This window comes from Canis lupus, chromosome 27, assembly GCF_011100685.1.
Source record: "Canis lupus familiaris isolate Mischka breed German Shepherd chromosome 27, alternate assembly UU_Cfam_GSD_1.0, whole genome shotgun sequence".
NCBI lineage: Eukaryota > Metazoa > Chordata > Mammalia > Carnivora > Canidae > Canis > Canis lupus.
The window spans coordinates 14,103,726-14,121,863 of NC_049248.1; the positions used below are offsets into that span (position 1 = coordinate 14,103,726).

The 18,138-nt window shown below is 39.9% G+C and overlaps 1 protein-coding gene and 1 long non-coding RNA gene across 2 annotated transcripts in view; one reads left to right on the plus strand and one right to left on the minus strand.

The window, feature by feature from the left end:
- The window catches only part of PLBD1 (phospholipase B domain containing 1), a 50,616-nt gene that overhangs the window by 5,188 nt on the left and 27,290 nt on the right, over positions 1-18,138 (minus strand). Inside the window, exons 5-8 of the mRNA XM_038576871.1 lie at positions 17,749-17,889; positions 17,180-17,324; positions 2,607-2,807; positions 2,311-2,451 (exon numbers count right to left, since the gene is read on the minus strand). Coding sequence (XP_038432799.1) covers positions 2,311-2,451; positions 2,607-2,807; positions 17,180-17,324; positions 17,749-17,889 — 628 coding nt within the window. The remainder of the gene's footprint in view (positions 1-2,310; positions 2,452-2,606; positions 2,808-17,179; positions 17,325-17,748; positions 17,890-18,138) is intronic.
- LOC102154873 overlaps positions 11,234-18,138 on the plus strand; it is a 66,214-nt gene continuing 59,309 nt past the window's right edge. Inside the window, exon 1 of the long non-coding RNA XR_005379892.1 lies at positions 11,234-11,373. This is a non-coding gene — a long non-coding RNA (uncharacterized LOC102154873). The remainder of the gene's footprint in view (positions 11,374-18,138) is intronic.

The window sequence follows — 18,138 nt, forward strand, 5'->3', positions numbered from 1 at the left end:
ATGACTGCTAGATGATATCACTTAAGTATTTTGGCAAATCAGGTTTCTTTCCTTTCTTTCCTAAAATGGTAATGATGCTACTTATCTGGAAGAATGCTAATGAAGATCAACCAACAGAACATAAGTAAAAGGCCCAAAAGAGTGCCTGGCATATAGTTAGACAATGAATTTAACTCTTTTCTTCCCACCTCTGGCAAAATGACTACAGACAGATCAACATTAGATGTTTTTTGGTTTTTTGTTTTGTTTTGTTTTGTTTTGTTTTGTTTTGGTATCAGGGTAGATTTTCTCCATGGGACCTAGGAACAAGATTGCAAAGAACCTGAATCTGCCTTTTTTTTTTTTTTTAAGATTTTATTTATTTATACATGAGAGACACAGGCAGAGGGAGAAGCAGGCTCCATGCAGGGAGCCTAATATGGGACTCGATCCTAGGTCTCCAGGATCAGGCCCTGGGCCTAAGGCGGCACTGAACTGCTCAGCCACCCGGGCTGCCCTGAATCTACCCTTCTAAAAATCAGCAGCAGTCCAAGGAAGAAAAGGCCTTGAATCATCTGTTCTCTTAAGCATACATCTCCCTCTTGAGGCATGCTAGTTTTATCAGGCTCTTATGAGCTGGATGGATGAGGCTTCAAGGTCAGACAACTGACTTCTCAGTTTTGAATTGCCATCCTAACCAAGTGACCCCTGATGATCTGACGTCTCTGTAGACTTGGTGGTATAACTGATCTGTTTTGCAATCGAAGTCTCCACATTAACTATTTTATGTAGACTATGAGCATTTGGTTGGTGTTACTATATAAAATCTCTTGGGGACCTGGGAGTCTGAGGACCAAGCCCTGTCTCCCAGGGTCCATACCTTCCCAGGATTCTAGTCCTCATCTATCAGCTGATCTATTATTGCAATAGCTTCCTACTTGGTCTCCTGCCTTCTCTTTGACTTCCAGGCTATTCTCCCTTTTCAAACACGTTGATATTTTCCATCACCACCATCCTTCCCCTTCATAGCCCCTCCTCTAGCTCTCTCGAGCTAACCGTCTCCAAATCACAGTTTTCATGCCACCATTTGTTTGACCTTGTCCCCTTGTCAAATTGGTGAACTCTTTCTTGACCTTTAACAGTCACTCAGACATCATCTTCACTCTCATTCCTTCAACAACTATGCATGTATGTTGTGTGTGCCAAACTCTATGTTTGATGCAAGATAAGAGTGCTTGCTTGGTATTGTGCTCGAGAATTTACAAGAATTATCTCAATTCATTCTCATGACAACTTTGTGAGATTACAAAGGTCCACACTCCCACATTCAAAATACTGTTGGGGGCCAGATAATTCAGAGTTCAGGGTCTTTGCAGATTTTAGAACAGCAACGGAGTGTGCATATTATATATGACATGGCAGTTTCCGTGGGCAACATCTCATAATCAAAGGCATTGAGATTTCTGTAGCCTAATGTATAGGCTCCCTGGAGGAGAGGAAATAAGGTCTAAATAGATCGTCTACCAAACTCCCAAACAGGTAGTTTTTGTACCAAAATGAGGTCAGTTCAAGTCATATTGCTACTAAGTTTGCTAGTTAAAAATAGAACAAAACAAATTTTGAGCTTTCAAAATTACAGATAAGTGATTGTGGACCTGTACCACTTGTTACAGATGGAGAAAGTGAGGCTTGGAGAGAGTAGATAATTTGCCTGAGATTTTGAGGAGCAGAGATTCATTCAAATCAAGGTGGTATCACTCTAAGACCCATGCTTCAAAATGTCTAGGCTCTGGTCTTGCCCTCCAGACCTGCCTTCTCTGATCCCCTGACAGTGGCTCCCACTGGGCGTGGTGCAGCCCACATTATGACTGCTCTTCCCTTTGTGTGCTCTAACGGCTGTTTTACGTGCTTCACTTCCTCATTAGACTGAGCTTCTAAAGGTCAGGGATTTTGTGCGTGCAGCCATACTTTTCCAGGGGCCTGGGCCAAGGTAGCACTTCTATAAATATCTGCTAAATTTGACTAAAAGCTTTACTCAGGAACCAAGGAGAGAAGGTAATATTAGAGCTATGAGAAGTTGTAAGACTATAAATGCCTGGCTTTGTCCCAAATTATACAGTGGCATATAAGAGCTTGAGGTGCAGATTTTACATGTTGTGCTGACGCTGGTTAATTATTTCCCAGTGTAACTAGCAATGGCATTCCCATCCTTCCTTCCCCACCACACCCACACCCCCATCATACAGTCCCATACCACACATTCCTCACCATATACACATGCACACTCACATACTCATCAGACTTTCTAGACTTCTAGCATGAAGAAAGTACCTTTCCGTAGAACTTCAGTTTGGTCAGAATATTCTACATATGTAGGAATTTGCTCCACAATGTACAGGGTGCCCGTGTCAAGGCTGTACTTCGGCTTTACCTTCTTCAGGTCCAGGACCATGTACTGATTGTTATACGTGCCTGAAACATTGGGGGACATGAAGCAGGTCATGGGTATGGCTCTGCTGGTTAACTCGTAATCCAAATATGAACCAGGTTATGGATATGGCTCTGCTGGTTAACTCGTAATCCAAACATACGTACATGCTGAAAAGCTACTTCTGCCGGCCACTTACCAGAGTTGTGGCTTGAAAAGATCTCTGCCCACTGCCTGCCATCATTTGCCATCATATTGGCCACACGGACTCTTTGCCATGCGAGGAGAGACTGGGGTACCACAAGCTTTAGTAGGGTTTTATTATACACGCTGTTTGTGGTCTGTAGCAATATCAAACCACTGCTAAGAATGTAAAAGTCATCCAGAGACTCCAAAAATCCTATGGGAGAGACAAATATACAAATCAGCATACATTTAGCTGGTATATTCAACCGACATTATTGGTATAGAGCTTTGCATACACAATGCATTTTGCAGAGTATGGGTTATTATGATCCTTGATCTGCAGTAGCCTCTCCTAGTTTGGGCTCACCTCTGTGGTGGTTACTTAAAAGCTACTTATAAAGATGCCAGTGGACTTCTGACCCTAGATTCTTTATTGATATTTTTTGATTTTATAATTTGGACAATAAAAATATATTAAATCAGGATGATTCTAATTTTTCAAAATGATAAACAGCAACAGATCCCCACTAGCTAGGATTTTGCAGGAGAACTTATAATTAGGGAGGGGTATTAACAGAGTTCATTGTTGGATATAAGATTATGGATGTCTTCTTTCTTCTCTATTTTTCTGTACTTTGCAAATTTTACATAGTGAGTCTACATGGTTTTTATGAATAAGAAAACCATCTATACTTGCATAAGTAAACATGGTTTTGAAACTAGGATCTTGACATTCTGGGTCATTCAATGTTTTTTATACATGTTGGCAGCAATACAGGAATATCAGTAAAGCCACAAGTCTTTTTTAAAGGCCTATTTTGTGCTTTATGTGTGATGACTGTGGTAGAAATCAAAGTACATCAGATACAGCTATACCAACGAGAGAGGATACACTGACACCAACAACGAGTTGTGATGGATGAATCGTCAGTGGTGAACAAGCATCAGAGAAGGGCCCAGTGAGAGAGTTAGAAATGACCAAGGTAAAAACCTCCTTTGGAGCTTCCCAAACTGCCACCATTTTAATTAATACAGCTTATGATTTCTGCCATATCTGATTACTTGTACTATTATTTACTTCCTATTTTTCCTTAAATTAACTCTCTTTTCAAACTTAAAATACTTAACTTGTCACATACAATAATATTTGAGGGACTGTGGAATTAATGTTTTTGCTTTTTTTCTCCTCAGAAAACACATTAAAATAAACACATTTCTACTAACATGCAAAATTGCTTGTCCATGAACCACCTACTACCACCTCACCAGCACTATTCAGGCCACACATGGAGGAACACCAATGTATCTGATGCTTTTGCAATCAGGAAGAACAAGATGAGGCTCAGAGAGGTGAGGGCATCTTTGAGGACCAGACAGCCAGCTCCTGACAGACCTGGGCTTAGAATGCAGGTCCTTGAACCAGTCCAGTGCTCTTTCCAACAAGTGTGAACACCTACACTCAGCCTTTATGGCTCTCCTTCTTCTAGCTTAGTGAAGGCTGGAGTAGGAAAGCTTCATGGAGGAAGTAGATCTGGAACTGAGTCTTGAAGCTTGTATAAGAGTTGACTATGGGGCTTGACTATGGGGCACCTAGGGCCTCAGTCCATTAAGAATCTGACTCTTGGATTTGGCTCAGGTCGTGATCTCATGGTTGTGAGGTCAAGCCTGCATGGAGCTCTGTGCTCACGCAGACTCTGCAGGAGGTTCTTCCCCTCTCTCTCCCTCCCCATCTGCTCCTCCCCAAACTCATGCTCTCTGTCTCTAAAATAAATAAATAGGATGCCTAGATGGTTCAGTGGTTGAGCATCTGCCTTTGGCTCAGGGTGTGATCCCGGGGTCCTGGGATCCAGTCCCACATCAGGCTCCCTGCAGGGAGCCTGCTTCCCCCTCTGCCTGTGCCTCTGCCTCTCTGTGTCTCTCATGAATAAAAGTAAATAAAATATTTAAAAATAAATAAATACATACATACATAAATACATAAATAAAATCTTTAAAAAAAGGGAGTCAACTAGGTAGAGAGCAGTGACCATCACAGGTATGAACAAAGATGTACAGCAGGAATAGATATGGCCTAGGAGATTGGAAGTTTGGGAGGTTGAGACCAAGAATCATTAGAAAATACAGTTGGCCAAAGAATACATACAGATGGCCAACAGACACATGAAAAGATGCTCAACATCACTCATCACCAGGGGAATGCAAATCAAAACTACAACGAAATATCACCTCACACCAGTCAGAATGGCTAAAATAAAACACTCAAGGAACAAGTGTTAGCAAAGATGTAGAGAAAAAGGAGCCCTTCTTTGTGCACTGTAGGTGGGAATGCATACTGGTGTAGTTCCTATGGAAGACATCATGGTTCCTCAAAAAATTAAAAATAGAATTACCCTATGATCCAGGAATTGCACAGAATATTTACCCAAAGAATATGAAAACACTAATTCTAAGGGATACATGCATCTCTATGTTTACTGCAGCATTATCTACAATAATCAAATTATGGAAGCAGCCCAAGTGTCCATTGATAGAAGAATGGGCAAAGAAGAAGTGGTATATACATAGAATGGAATATTACTCAGCCATCAAAAAGAACGAAATTGCCATTTGCAATGACATACATGGAACTAGAGAGCATTATGCTAAGTGAAATAAGTCAGAGAAAGACAAATACCATATGATTTCACTCATGTGAAATTTAAGAAACAAAACAAAAGAACAAAGGGAAAAGATAGATAAACCAAAAAACCAGACTCTTAATCACAGAAAACAAACAGATGGTTACCAGAGGGGAGGTAGGTGGGTGGGGAGATGGGTGAAATAGGTGATGAGGATTAAGAAGGGTGCTTGTGATGAGCATAAGAGGATGTATGGAAGTGTTGAATCACTATATTATATACCTGAAACTAATATAACACTTCATGCTAACTACACTGGAATTAAAATAAAAAAAAGAATATATTTGAAAATTCATTCATTCATTCATTCATTCATTCATTCATTCATTCTGCATCTCTTCTAGGCCTGGTAGGGATAGGTAGGGTGCAAACAAATAATAGGAACACCTGAAGCTAAAGATAAGCACTTAGAGCTGCAATGGGAGTCAGAAAGCCTGCATTTTAGTTCCCTGCATTGCAACTAATAACTTTGGCACTTCATACTTCGCTTCTGTTCCTTATTCCCTTCCTCTGATAACCTGGGACTAAGTGATGTCATTCAGTGCTAATGGAGTAATTTTAATTTCTAGAGATTTCTGAGTCAGAAGGGTACATGATGAAAGCAGTGTCCAACCAGCTCATAATGAACCTCCACAAGGCTGTCACCGGCCCATCAGAAGTTTGCATAAATGACAGAAAGTTGCACACTCCACGTGGGATAAGGCTTGATGAGTGGATGGCTCCCTTGAATGAAATTTTAATAGGCAACTCCTCTTGGAAGATACAGCCAGGACACTGGATGCATGGCTTCACAAGCAAAGTGTGGGTTGGATTTCAATGACCATTCACCTCTCAGGCTGTGGTTGTTTTGCAGTGTTCAAACTGCACAACCATACTTGGCAGCCTTGGGCAAGCTCTCTGGTAGAAAATCTCCATGAAGTGGAATGTCGTATTTCTGACATAATAAACTTGCTAATTCACGCCTTGTAGCAACCTCTATGAACACCAGAGGGCAGGCGTTCTTTGATATGTGTGAATAATACTAACATGGAAGGCGCCGTGGTTCCTTCAAGAGCAAGATTATTTACTAAAGATGGAAAAATGTAGGCCACCCAGAACTCTGGAACAATGACAGTGAATTGGCCTGCAAAACAAATCAAGAAGGTTAATTCTATAGTTTAGAGTTTAAGATGAAAAAAGGAAAAGGCTGAGTGGGAGGACAAAGTCCTGAAACATTACATAGAAAAAAATACTCTTTGGTAGCATCTTGCTTCTATCTATCATTAGCAGTTTTGAAAGGCAGACTGTTTTAGATCAGGAGAAAGTGACACAGTCAAGAATGAAAGCCAGCCTGCAAATAACATTTCATGTTAAGTTCATTGCTGAATTTATTAAGAAATAAAAGGGAACCCTGACGGTTAATAAATCTCAAGACTTAAAACACTTGAATCATAAAAAAAGTGATCACCACCCTCTGATGCTATTTAGACCCATTGTTTTATTTTTTTTTATTTATTTATTTTTTTAGACCCATTGTTTTAGCACAATAATGTACCTTTGGTATCCTATCAGGGGCGTTTACAATGTGCAATTTCCCATATTGCATTAATTAACTTCTCTAAAGCTCCAAAGACCAAACACACTAATTTCCCCCCCAAAGAATAGAATCAGTGTTGACCAAGAACATAAGTAACATACAACTCAGTGTCAGTAGTATGGATTGTGATTATAAAAATAGCTATGCTGCATTTCTTCACACACACACACACACACACACACACACACCCCTCCATATTCTCTGCAGTGTGACTTTGCAGCATCTCCCATCCAAAGATGTCTGTTTCTGTATCTCCTAAATCTGGGCTGGATTTGGATCTGGCTTTGGCTAACAGAATGTGCGAATTCTGAGGCTAGGCCTCAAGAAACCTTGCACATTGCTGCTTACTCTCCTGGGACCTTGTTATTGTCTTGTAGACAAGTCCAGTCGAGTCTGGTTTCTATGTGAGAGACTGTGTGGAGGAGGACCAACCATTTTAGCCAAGGTCAAATTCTAGCCCACCAACCTCCAAACATGCAAGGGAGTTCTTCCAAAATCAGCAAGGCTGCACACCCACTCCACAGACAACCACAGATGCATGAACACGAGCAGCTGAGGTGTCTAGAAAGAGCCACTTAGCTGACCTGTGGACTCAAAAGCATTAATAGTCACATATTGTTTCAAGCCACAAAGGTTTGGAGATTGTTTTTTTATGTGGGAAAAGCAAAGTGATACAATTTATTAATAATCCAATTATATAACACAGTTTGTTTTAAAAGGTCTTACTGCCATTTGATTTAACACATCTGACCTTTGGGGACTCTCTTTTCTTTCCTCTTTTAAGGGAAAACAAAATAATTTTGTACCATGCTCTCAGTCTTTCCACTTAACTTCTTCCCACTACTGAAGAGGGACAGTATCATTTCTCTGCCCTATGGAGAGCACCAACCTGTGCTAGGCTGTCTGCCTGAGTATCTAAGCCAGCATGATAACCAGTGAATAAGCATGTATGACACACAGAGTATGTCCCCAGCACTACACAGTAATTCCCAATTCAGAGACTATATCAGAATTCCTTCAGGAGATTTTTCCCGAAGGCTCATGCCCAGACCACCCTCCGGGCTTCTCTCGGCTCCCCTCCAAGCTCTACCAGAACCTCTGCTTTACAGTGGCAGCTGGAGGCTCTTCTGCTTCCTCACTCTTAGGAAGGGAAGCCCTATTATCCCAGGACATAAAATCCTACAGCCATTTATTTTGCCTGCTTAACAAAGGACTCAGTCTTCCCACCTTCCCGAATGGCATTTATTTGCTTGTCTTCCTGCTAAGATTCCTAACTGGTAGCAGTCAATCTCCACTTCTCCTTCCAGTGATTATTCTTCAATCAAGGAAGTATTTATTAAGCACATTTCTGCCTAATCTTGCAGTAGGAATGTGATCAATGAAGGATTCATACTATTGTGCATTCAAGCACACAAAGCCTGTACTGTAAAGTCTGAATATCCTGCAGTGGTCCACATAAAGGAATTAGTAGGTCTCTTAAAAATTACTTAGAGTGACTATAAAGAAGTTAGCTTTATATTTAATCCATAGTCTGTTATCATTCACATCAAAACGAAATCTGTTTTTCTTCAATAATGAATTATCTTATTTACTTTATGTTAATTTGTTTACTGTTTTCTTTTCCATCTATCCCATAGCATGTAAGCTCCATCGGGGCAAGGACTTTTTCTGTGTTGTTCACTCCAGCACCAAAAAGAGGATTTGACACAGAGTAGGTGCTCAATAAATAACTGTTAAATCTAAGGAAGAAAGAGGAGATAGTGGTGACTAACATTGACTGTGTACCTACCATACACCGAACACCTTGCTTTAGAAGGAGGAACACCATCTGATCGTCACCAAAATGGCACTTCAATGAGCCACTTTTTAAAATGCTCAGCCATTTAAAGCTAATAAACAGCATTTTCAGGAATAAACCAAAGACTTAACTGTCAACACATGCCTTTACCACTATACTGAATACTTGACAGACATGATGGGAACAAATATGTAGTCTTGCAGATGGCAACAACTCTTAACACACACAATGGAGGAAATACAGTAGAAACAATGAAAAAGAGAGTGAGTCATGGGGAGCTGCATGTTTAAACAGGGTAGAGTGGAGAGAGATAGGTATGGCCTGGGCAAAGGAAGGCCTCAGTTCCCTGGGTGGTGCCAGAGAATGAAAGAATGGCACTTAAGAAAACAGAAATGAAGTGCTATAAAATCTATCTGCAATTCTTTGAAAGAGGTACCCTTGTTCTACTTTTATTTCTTTTCCTCCCTTGGTTCTATGTTTTAAAAAGCAGAAGACATAAATCTTGGTGTGTATGAACTTTCAAAGTGTATATATTTCAGCTTTAGGATGAAAGTATCTGAGATAAAAGAGGTAACATGAAATCAGTAAAAGTAATTATTGTATACTAAGTAGGCAATTTTGTAATTTAGGCAGGTAATAACATTATGGATTATGAGAGAGGCAGCTACATTTTCTTGGAGGTTTGAGACTCTTCTTTCTTCTTCCTGTGCACTCACTTTAAAGTATTTGAACTTAATACAAGAAAAGACTGAGCAAAATCTTTGCTACAGACCAATAGAATTGCCAGAGTCTCAGTGGATGGGCTTGGATCCAGTGTTTTAGAATCACCTGGTATGTTTGTTACAAATGCTCCAGCGCAGACCAACTCAGTAAGAATTTCTATGGATGACTCTTTGGAATTTGCATTTTTAGCAATCTCCCCTGAGAATTTTAAATCCAAGGGTGTGTGTATGTGTGCGAGGGAGGTGATGGGATGCCTGGATGTTATGCAAAGTAGCAATGCTTGCAGTCTTGATGAGACACACTAAGCGCATTCCAGAGAACCTCACTTACAGATAATTAAACCTGAAGACCCAGCCTCTTAGGAATCATTATTACTGGAATCCTCAATTAAAACACTTTGAATATATTCCAGCTTTGTTCCCTGTGCAAAAGCTCCACCCCATGGCGTGCCTGGGAGGTCTTGAGCTCATGGCTCTTTTTTAGTTTTAACCCTTTAACTTAAAAGCAAAATGAATTGTTTCTGAAAGAACAACACCAACAAACAATGGATATTTTATAGTCAGATATATGATAAAGATAAGAATGGAAATCAACAAGGAGGATGAATGAACAAACAATAGGAAACAAATCAATGAAAATAAAATCTGGGTATTGGAAAATACAGTAAAACTGACACATCTCAAGCTAGACTAAATAACAAAAAAGAAGATATAGTACCATGAATGATTAAAAGGACCTAACTACAGATACAGACATTAAAGGGCTCATAGAAACTACTATAAATAGCTTTAGGTCATTTTACTTTACTCATTTTCCTCATTTTACAAACATGATAACTTTGAAGAAATGAACAAATTCCTTGAAGAATTTTTAACAGTGGCACAAGAAGAATTAGAATAGTGCTGTATCAATAAAAGAAATTGTATTCATAGTTAAAACCTTTCCAACAAAAAACCCCATGTCTAGATAGCTTAATTGATGAATTCTATTAAACATTTAAGAAAAAAAATTAGCAGTCCTACACAAACTCTTTCAGAAAACACAGAATAAAAAAAAAAATAATTCCAAACTCAGATTATAAGGACAGGCTTACCAGGACACCAAAACTATTACAAGAAACCACAGACCAATATCTCTCACAAATACAAATGAAAAAATTCTTAACAAAATATTAGTAAGTTGATTAAAGAATAAATAAAAGAATACTATGGCTAAATGGGGTTAATCCCAGGAATGCCAGGTTGGTTTCACATCTGAAAGTCAACCAATGGAACTCACCATGTTAGTAAAGGAGAAATATATGGTCATTTTAATAGAAGCTGAGAATTTCACAAAACCACATTAAACAAAATGGAGGGGTGTTCTTCTTTAAGCTTACAAAGGGTATTTTCCATAAACCTACAACTAACATTATTCTTTATGGTGAAAGACTGAATACTTCTCCCCTAAGATCAGGAATCAGGAAAGGATTTTTATGCCACTTCTAGTCTACATTGTCCTGGAGGTCCTACCAGTGCAATTGTGCAAGAAAACAGAGACATATAAGGGAAGGAAGAAGTAAAACTGTCTTTACACAGAGATGGCATGGTTATGTATACAGAAAAAGCCCAAGAAATCTACAAAATGGTTGTTAGAACCAAGTGCACTTAGAAAAGTCTCAAGGTACACAGTAAATACACAAAAAAAATCATATTTCTATATTGTGATGGTTTCAAATTTTTCATATATTCTTTGACATTCTTCCCTTGAAAAAATAGATTCTAATTTCCTTTCCTTGTATGTGGGCTGGTCATAATAATGTGCTTCTAATGAATAGAATGTGGTGGAAGTGACCATGTATGACTTCTGAGACTAGGTCATAATAGGCATTGCTGCTTCTGCCTTGTTCTTTTGGATCACTTGGTCTGGGTGAAGCCAGACACCTTGCCATGAGGTTACTTGAGCTGTCCTGTGGAGAGGCCCATGTAGAGGGGAACCGATTCGCCAGCACCATCTTGTCAACCATGTAAGTGAGTCACCTCGGGAGTATATCCTCTACCTTCAGTTAAGCTCTTGTAGATTTCAGCCCCTCAGTCTTTGCGTCTGCAGCTAAATACCCAGATACAGAGAAGTACAGACAAGCCATCCTCACTGTGTCCTAATCTAAATTCCTGGTCCATAGAAACCATGAGATACGGATTATTGTTATTTTGAGCCTCTAATTTTTGAAGAGGCTTGTTATGAAGCAATAAACTATAAAAGCAATGAACAACTGGAAAAGGAATAAAATATCATTTTTGATTATAGTAGCATCAGAAATTATTTAGATATAAAAATAACTAAAAGCATGCAAGACCCTTTATAATGCATTGTTCAAATTAAAGAAGACCTAAATAAATGCAGATACAATATTTGTGGATTGAAAGACTCAGTATTACTGATATGTTGATTTACTTTGAATTTATTCAAAGATTCAATGTCAAAATCAGTAGACCTTTTGGCAGTGAAGTCTTCATACAGTAGTATCAACTACCTTTTTTAGTGCTGCCATTCCCTATGGGATTTCTATGTCTTACTTCTTTGGCTCTTGACTGCATAACCAAAATCAATAGTTGGTTTATCCTGGAGGAGGATAAACGGGGCTTTTATCTTCCTCAGTTGTCAGGTAAAACAGACCATGGCAATTCAAAACCGGATGGGATGCTTCTAGAACAAGGTTATCCAGGGCTACCTTCTTTAGAGCTTCCAGAGCCCCAGGTGAATTATTTTTTGCAGGGCTCAATTTGATGAAAAGGCAGATTGCAAAATTCATAGGCCCATAGGAGGTATAGAGACTTATAAATGAAGATTTGGAATAATGGGTAGAGAAAGATACCAATATACTTGTCTATTGTCTGATCAGCACACATAAAGATTCTTTAAAGTGTCCAGGTACTAACTCTCTACATTCTTTATTATTAAGTGCATTGTTCCTGAATAATTTTATATTGCCCACTATGGAAAAAGGTAGCAATATTGTTATAATTAATAAAGCCAAGACTCTTTGTAACCTGTTTGTACTGAAACAACATAGATTTCTTTGCCTCTGCAGTTCCCTAACACCATTTACTTAATGACTCTGCAAGTCTGCAGTCTATCATGCCACCTGTGAACACTTGCTTCAAAGGACTCTCTCAAAAAGCATTACTGTACTTATTAATGATGACCACAGATGCAAATCTTACCAAGAATGTCCAGAAAAGAGTGAATGAGAACTCCCTTTCTGGTCATTAAAGCGCCATTCAGAATTTTATAGCATAAACGTACATCAACAGATTTTCCGTCTGTATCTGTCTTCTCTTGGACTTCTTATGCTGTAATCATTGCATTCCTAGAATGTGCTTTCTTTCCATACTGACTAAACCCTACCTTCCACACACCCCCACCAATGGGCAGGATAGGTGAGAAGCCTGTGGGCGGAGCCAGAAGAGCAGTCCCAATCCCACAAGGAATGTCCATCCAGCTGAAGACTGACCTGAGAGAATAGGAAATTGCCTTGTGGGGCATGACATCTGCTGCAAAGGTCTGTTTGTGTCGTGGAGCAAAATTCTCAAGAGCCTTTAAAAGGGCCAGGCCTAACGCTCCCCAGAGGACCACTGAACACATGATTCAGAGCCAGTGGGGGTGGGGGTGGGGTGACCGTCCCGAGAGACCCGCACTGGAGCACAGGGTAACTTTCACTCATTGCCTCCTCTGCCACCCTCCAGTGCAGTTGAAAGGACGTGGTACATCAGTGACAACCAGGTCCACATACATGCTTAAGCCCAAGGGTAAGAGCAATCTCTGTAGCCTAGAGCTCTGAACACAGGTTGTGTCTGATATGAGGGCCACTCAAATCATCATGTCACCAACACTGTCAGCGCAATCATGCAGAAAATACACTGTGATGGCAGCAGAAAGGATCTGCTCACCAGGGCCATCCTGGAGGCTGGAGTCCCAGAGCCCCTTATGTTGATGAGCAATATCTTGTTGCTTGGGTAGGGATGGAGGGAAGAGCTCACATGGGTTCCTGTCTCAGCTTAGCCTCACCTTGATGGCTCTGCTATCCTTCCTGGTCCTGGGCACTAGGAGGGCATTTTGAAAATTTCTGTAAAAGTGCTTCCCTACATAAGACACACATGGGCTGGGGACTTTTTTTTTTTTTTTTTTTTTTTTTTTTAAAGAGGGCTCCAACCCTGAGATCAAGACCTGAGCTGAGATCAAGAATTGGACACTTAACTGCCTAAGCTACCCAGGCACCCCCTAAATAAGGCACACATGGGACACAGGCCAGTGCCAGGATGCCCTAGTACTGCCAACCTGGCTGGTCTCGAGGTTCTGGAGGGGGCACTTAGGAAATTTTGAGGAATGCACTTCAAAGAAGAACCATCACTCACCTGGGCCTGAGGGTAGTCCTGAGGTTTATCAGCCCCTGGCCTACTTGTAATCTACTTTTGACTTTCTCAGGACATATCATGTTAGTATCTTCAGGTGAAATAATTTCCCCAAGGATAAAGGAAATTCTTTACCACTTTTTAAAAAAAACAATCTGGAAAGGATGGAGACTATTAAGCTACCACGTCACCTTACCTCATCTAGATTAAGAGAGGGGTTATTACATTAGTTTCCTTGACAGAACCACCTCCATTTTTATTATGGAGTCACCTAGGGCTCTGGTGAACACAGAGCATGAGATTTAGATAAGTCTGGGTGTGCTAGATTACTATTGTTTCTTCTATTCTATTATGCGGGAGTATGAAATTCATGAATTGCTAGAGTAATTCAGCAGTCATTGTTGATATTTTTCTCTTCTTGATGATGGATCACAATCTTCCATCCACGTACTGACTGACCATCTACAAAACCTTACGTGGCTTGATGCACCTGGATTATTGCCTCAGGCTTCTAAATTGCCAAGGCTTCTCTTGCCAGCTTCTCTTGTCCTCCTCCTCTCATGGGCCAGGTAATTCTAAAATGCAAATCTATTAATGTCTCTTCTATCACTTGCCACTTTCGTGGTCTTGCATTATCCTCCATTTCCTCATTCGGGCCTTCTCCACATTTTTTTTTTCTTGCCTACAGGCCTTTACACTCACTGTTTGGCCCACGTAGAACATTTTATCATCCCATTGTTCCCATTTGTGGGCCAATTTATACTTGTTTTTGTGTCTCAACTTGAATTTTACTTTCTCTTGGAAACTATCTCAACATCCCCAAAGTAGTCTTTCCCTATTATTACACAAATTATGCTTTAATCATTGCTTTTTTGTCTCTTTCACCAGAATACAAATTTTATTAGAATAGTGAATATGTCTGTCCTATTTCCCATCATAAATACTTTGCCTAACACAACAACTTCATAGAAAATTGTAGATGAATAAGTAAATTGCATAATGTTTACAGCTTTGTGAAGTAAGCCTTTATATTAGTTTCATTCCAAAGATGAGAAAACTGAGGCTTGCCAAAATAAAATCATTGGATTTTGTCCATGGAGGAACAGTTTATAGCTGTCCAAGCTCTACCATTCTCCTTTTTGACAACCTCAGAACAAAAAAATGTCTTTGTGTCTTGAAGCCTTTGTGTTTTTCATGGCAATCATCTTGATGGTCACTTCCACAGAATCGGGTGGGGTGGGGTCTCATGATGTATTGTAAAAGTATGGACAGGTGCATTTGAAATAGTCAAAGTTATTTTTATCTTTAGTATAATGGTTTCTGTATCAGCCCAGTTATTGTCATCTTAAACACGTACCTCTCAGCCAAGTCACAAATATTTCATGACTTGTTATAGCTTCTGTTCTGACTCAGTAATTCTTAATACCCTTGCTCATGTCACGAACAGCCTCTGGGTCCTGATACCACACTCCTAATCCACTCCATCTATGATGGCACTCCTCCTCCTCCACCACCACCCCCACCACCCCCACCACACAAACAAGCCATCCAGCTTTGTTCTGGAATCAACAGCACACATGGAATTAAGTTCTTGGCAAAGTTTAGCCCCACATGTATTGGATGAATCCAAAGTGGCTGATCCTTTAATCAAACAATTCTTCGTCATAGAAATAAGATCCTACATGTTTTTCATGTTTGCTACTGAGAACAAAACTGTCCAATTAAAATATGAATCACATTGCTATACAAGCTCCTATAAAAACACTTTGGGGTTAGAAAAAGTGTTTTCTCTCAGTTTAAATGCTCAAAAAATCTCTATTATCTATGTGTCTATGTATTCTGAAAATATATATACATATGTGCAGATGTTAAGTGTTATACCTTTCATAGGAACTTCCTCCATGTCCTTCCCCATCACTACCTTTGGGATCCAGGTTTGTTAAGACTATGGAAGAACATCATTCTGCAGAGATTTCAAAGCAGTATAGGTAACATCTGAACATTGCATTTTATTACAAATAAGAGGAAGAATATGACTATTAGACTAGCCTCAGTCTTCTGTAGTTCTTAAATTTCATTCTAAAGGAATACAAAGAATCAAAACACGGTCTAACTCTGAGAGACGAGTGCCCAGTCCCCCTCAATACTAAAACAGTTAAGCAAGCACCAAGAAAGATGAAATCAAAGTGTTTTGAAAGGAAGGATCAGGTCACAAGCACAGAAAAATATCAAGTTATGCCACTGGTCAGAAGTCCTAATGCGATGGTATCAATTCTATTAGGAACAATAATACCAGGAGTGGGGGATAATACTCTGACAAAGGTCCATAGATACAACAGATGGTTGTTACAACCACCCTGTAAGTTACACATATGTAATTAAAGGTCAGAAGTGTCCACCTTGTCTCCATGTTGGACTTTCAGATATTTAGTAAGAATTTTTTCCTTCTCTTTACCCATGATGTTCCCTGAAGAGGTTGCAAACCTACAATTGAGGGGGTGATTCCAGCTAGCAGACATGTTTTGTTGGGTTCACCCAGTGGGTTTTCTTAAATCCATATTTCTATCTTCAGCATTTGGAGGATCTAGCAACACTGATTTCCATACTGCTGAGTGCCAACAGACAGTGGGAGCTGAGCACCTGGAGCCCTTTCAGTGGGTCATATGTTTGCTACAACTGTTTGAACTTTTATTTTCTTATACCAGCCCCCCTTGATCCGTTTTACATCATCTGCCTGGCTCCTCTAAGAATAGGGGATTGCAACTCCTATTCCACAGAGTCTGTCCTTCCCACCCATTTCTACCTGTTCCAATTCTAGTCATCATTCATGATTCATCTCAAGTGTCAATCTCTCTCTCCTTTCCTTGACAATCCGATGTGAGCTGACCCTCTTTTGAGTACTCATAACATTCCTTACGTTCCTGCTGTAGCACACAAAGTACCCGGCAATAATACTATTTTTATCTGTATTGTACTTATCTTGCTAGTGTGAGATTTATAAGCTTACATATTCACTCATCCATTCATCCAGCAAAAATGGATTAAGTACAAGGTGCCACACACAAGGTTAAGTTCTGTGGATACTGTGATGAATAAGAGAAACAGGCCCTTGAGGAGATACTGAGAGCAGGATCTCTGTCGCCGATCATGGCTTCCACCGCCGAGCCCAGTAAAGTGCCTTGTACCTCACTCGGAATTTGTTGAAGTGAATTTTTGGCAGCTATTAACTTTGTCCACACCATCCCATTAAATAAAAGCACTAGCGCTGTATTCCATCAAGAGGCATTCTGAAAACCAATTTTCATTCATGCATACTGACCTCTTAAAGATTTCTTCTCCCATTCCAGTTACTTTGAATCACCAAGGTTGCATTCTGAAATAATACTCAGAGTACTTGGATGTCCCTCTAAATTTATTTACCTGGGTAACTGCTGAAAGAGAGGCGATTACTGCTGGTGTCTTTATCTTTGATGTTGAAGTCCCAGTGTTTATATATCCTGAGCATGGCTGCGTATGTATACCAGCTTGAGTGAGCAAAAAAGATGTTCTCAAATCCAGGAAGAACCTATAGCCAGAATCATAGTGAATGACGCAGATGTATATAGATCACTGACTACAAGTGTAGGAAGTATCCAGGGATTGTGTCAATTTGGGTTTTCATTGCTATATTATCTGAAAATATGGCCATGGGACAAAACATTAACCTGTAATGTGTCCTTTAAGTATCTAAAATGGAAGACTGTGGGAGGTGGGAGCAGGAGATTCAAAACGCATGGGAAGAATGGTGGAAGAAACATAGGTAACATCCTGTACTTACAACTCCCTCTATCAGCTCCTTCCAGTTCTTAACTTCTAGATAGAGGAACCAGGAGCTGATAGATGGCTCGAGCCAGAGGCGTGGAGTGTGGATACACACTTGGGGAGACATATAGAAAAAGCCTGTGTGGACCAGAGCAAGGAAAAAAGAGAGAGGCTGCTATGTGTCTCACCTTAATAAGAGCAGAGCAATGTCCCATGTCCCATCTCTTAAAAACCTTCAGGCTGGAATTTTTTGTGGGAGAAACCGAGGGAATTAGATCCAACAGATCTCCAACAGCATTCAGGAACTGAATCTGGAACAGGGTCATGGGCTGGAAAAAGACAAAGACTGGTCTTAAAGGTGATTTGTGGCAGTTGGATGCCATTTTTCTAGTTTTCCTGTTGTCAGAGATCCATTCAGTTATTCCTTTGGCAGGGTCCCTAATGGAACAAATGCACTAGATTCTACTGTGGCTTATAAAATAATTATTACTTTATGGTTTGTAAGAGATGTGTTAACAGATTTTGATACCCAAAACACTAGTGATTATTTTGGGCCAAATAATTCTTTCTTGTGGGGG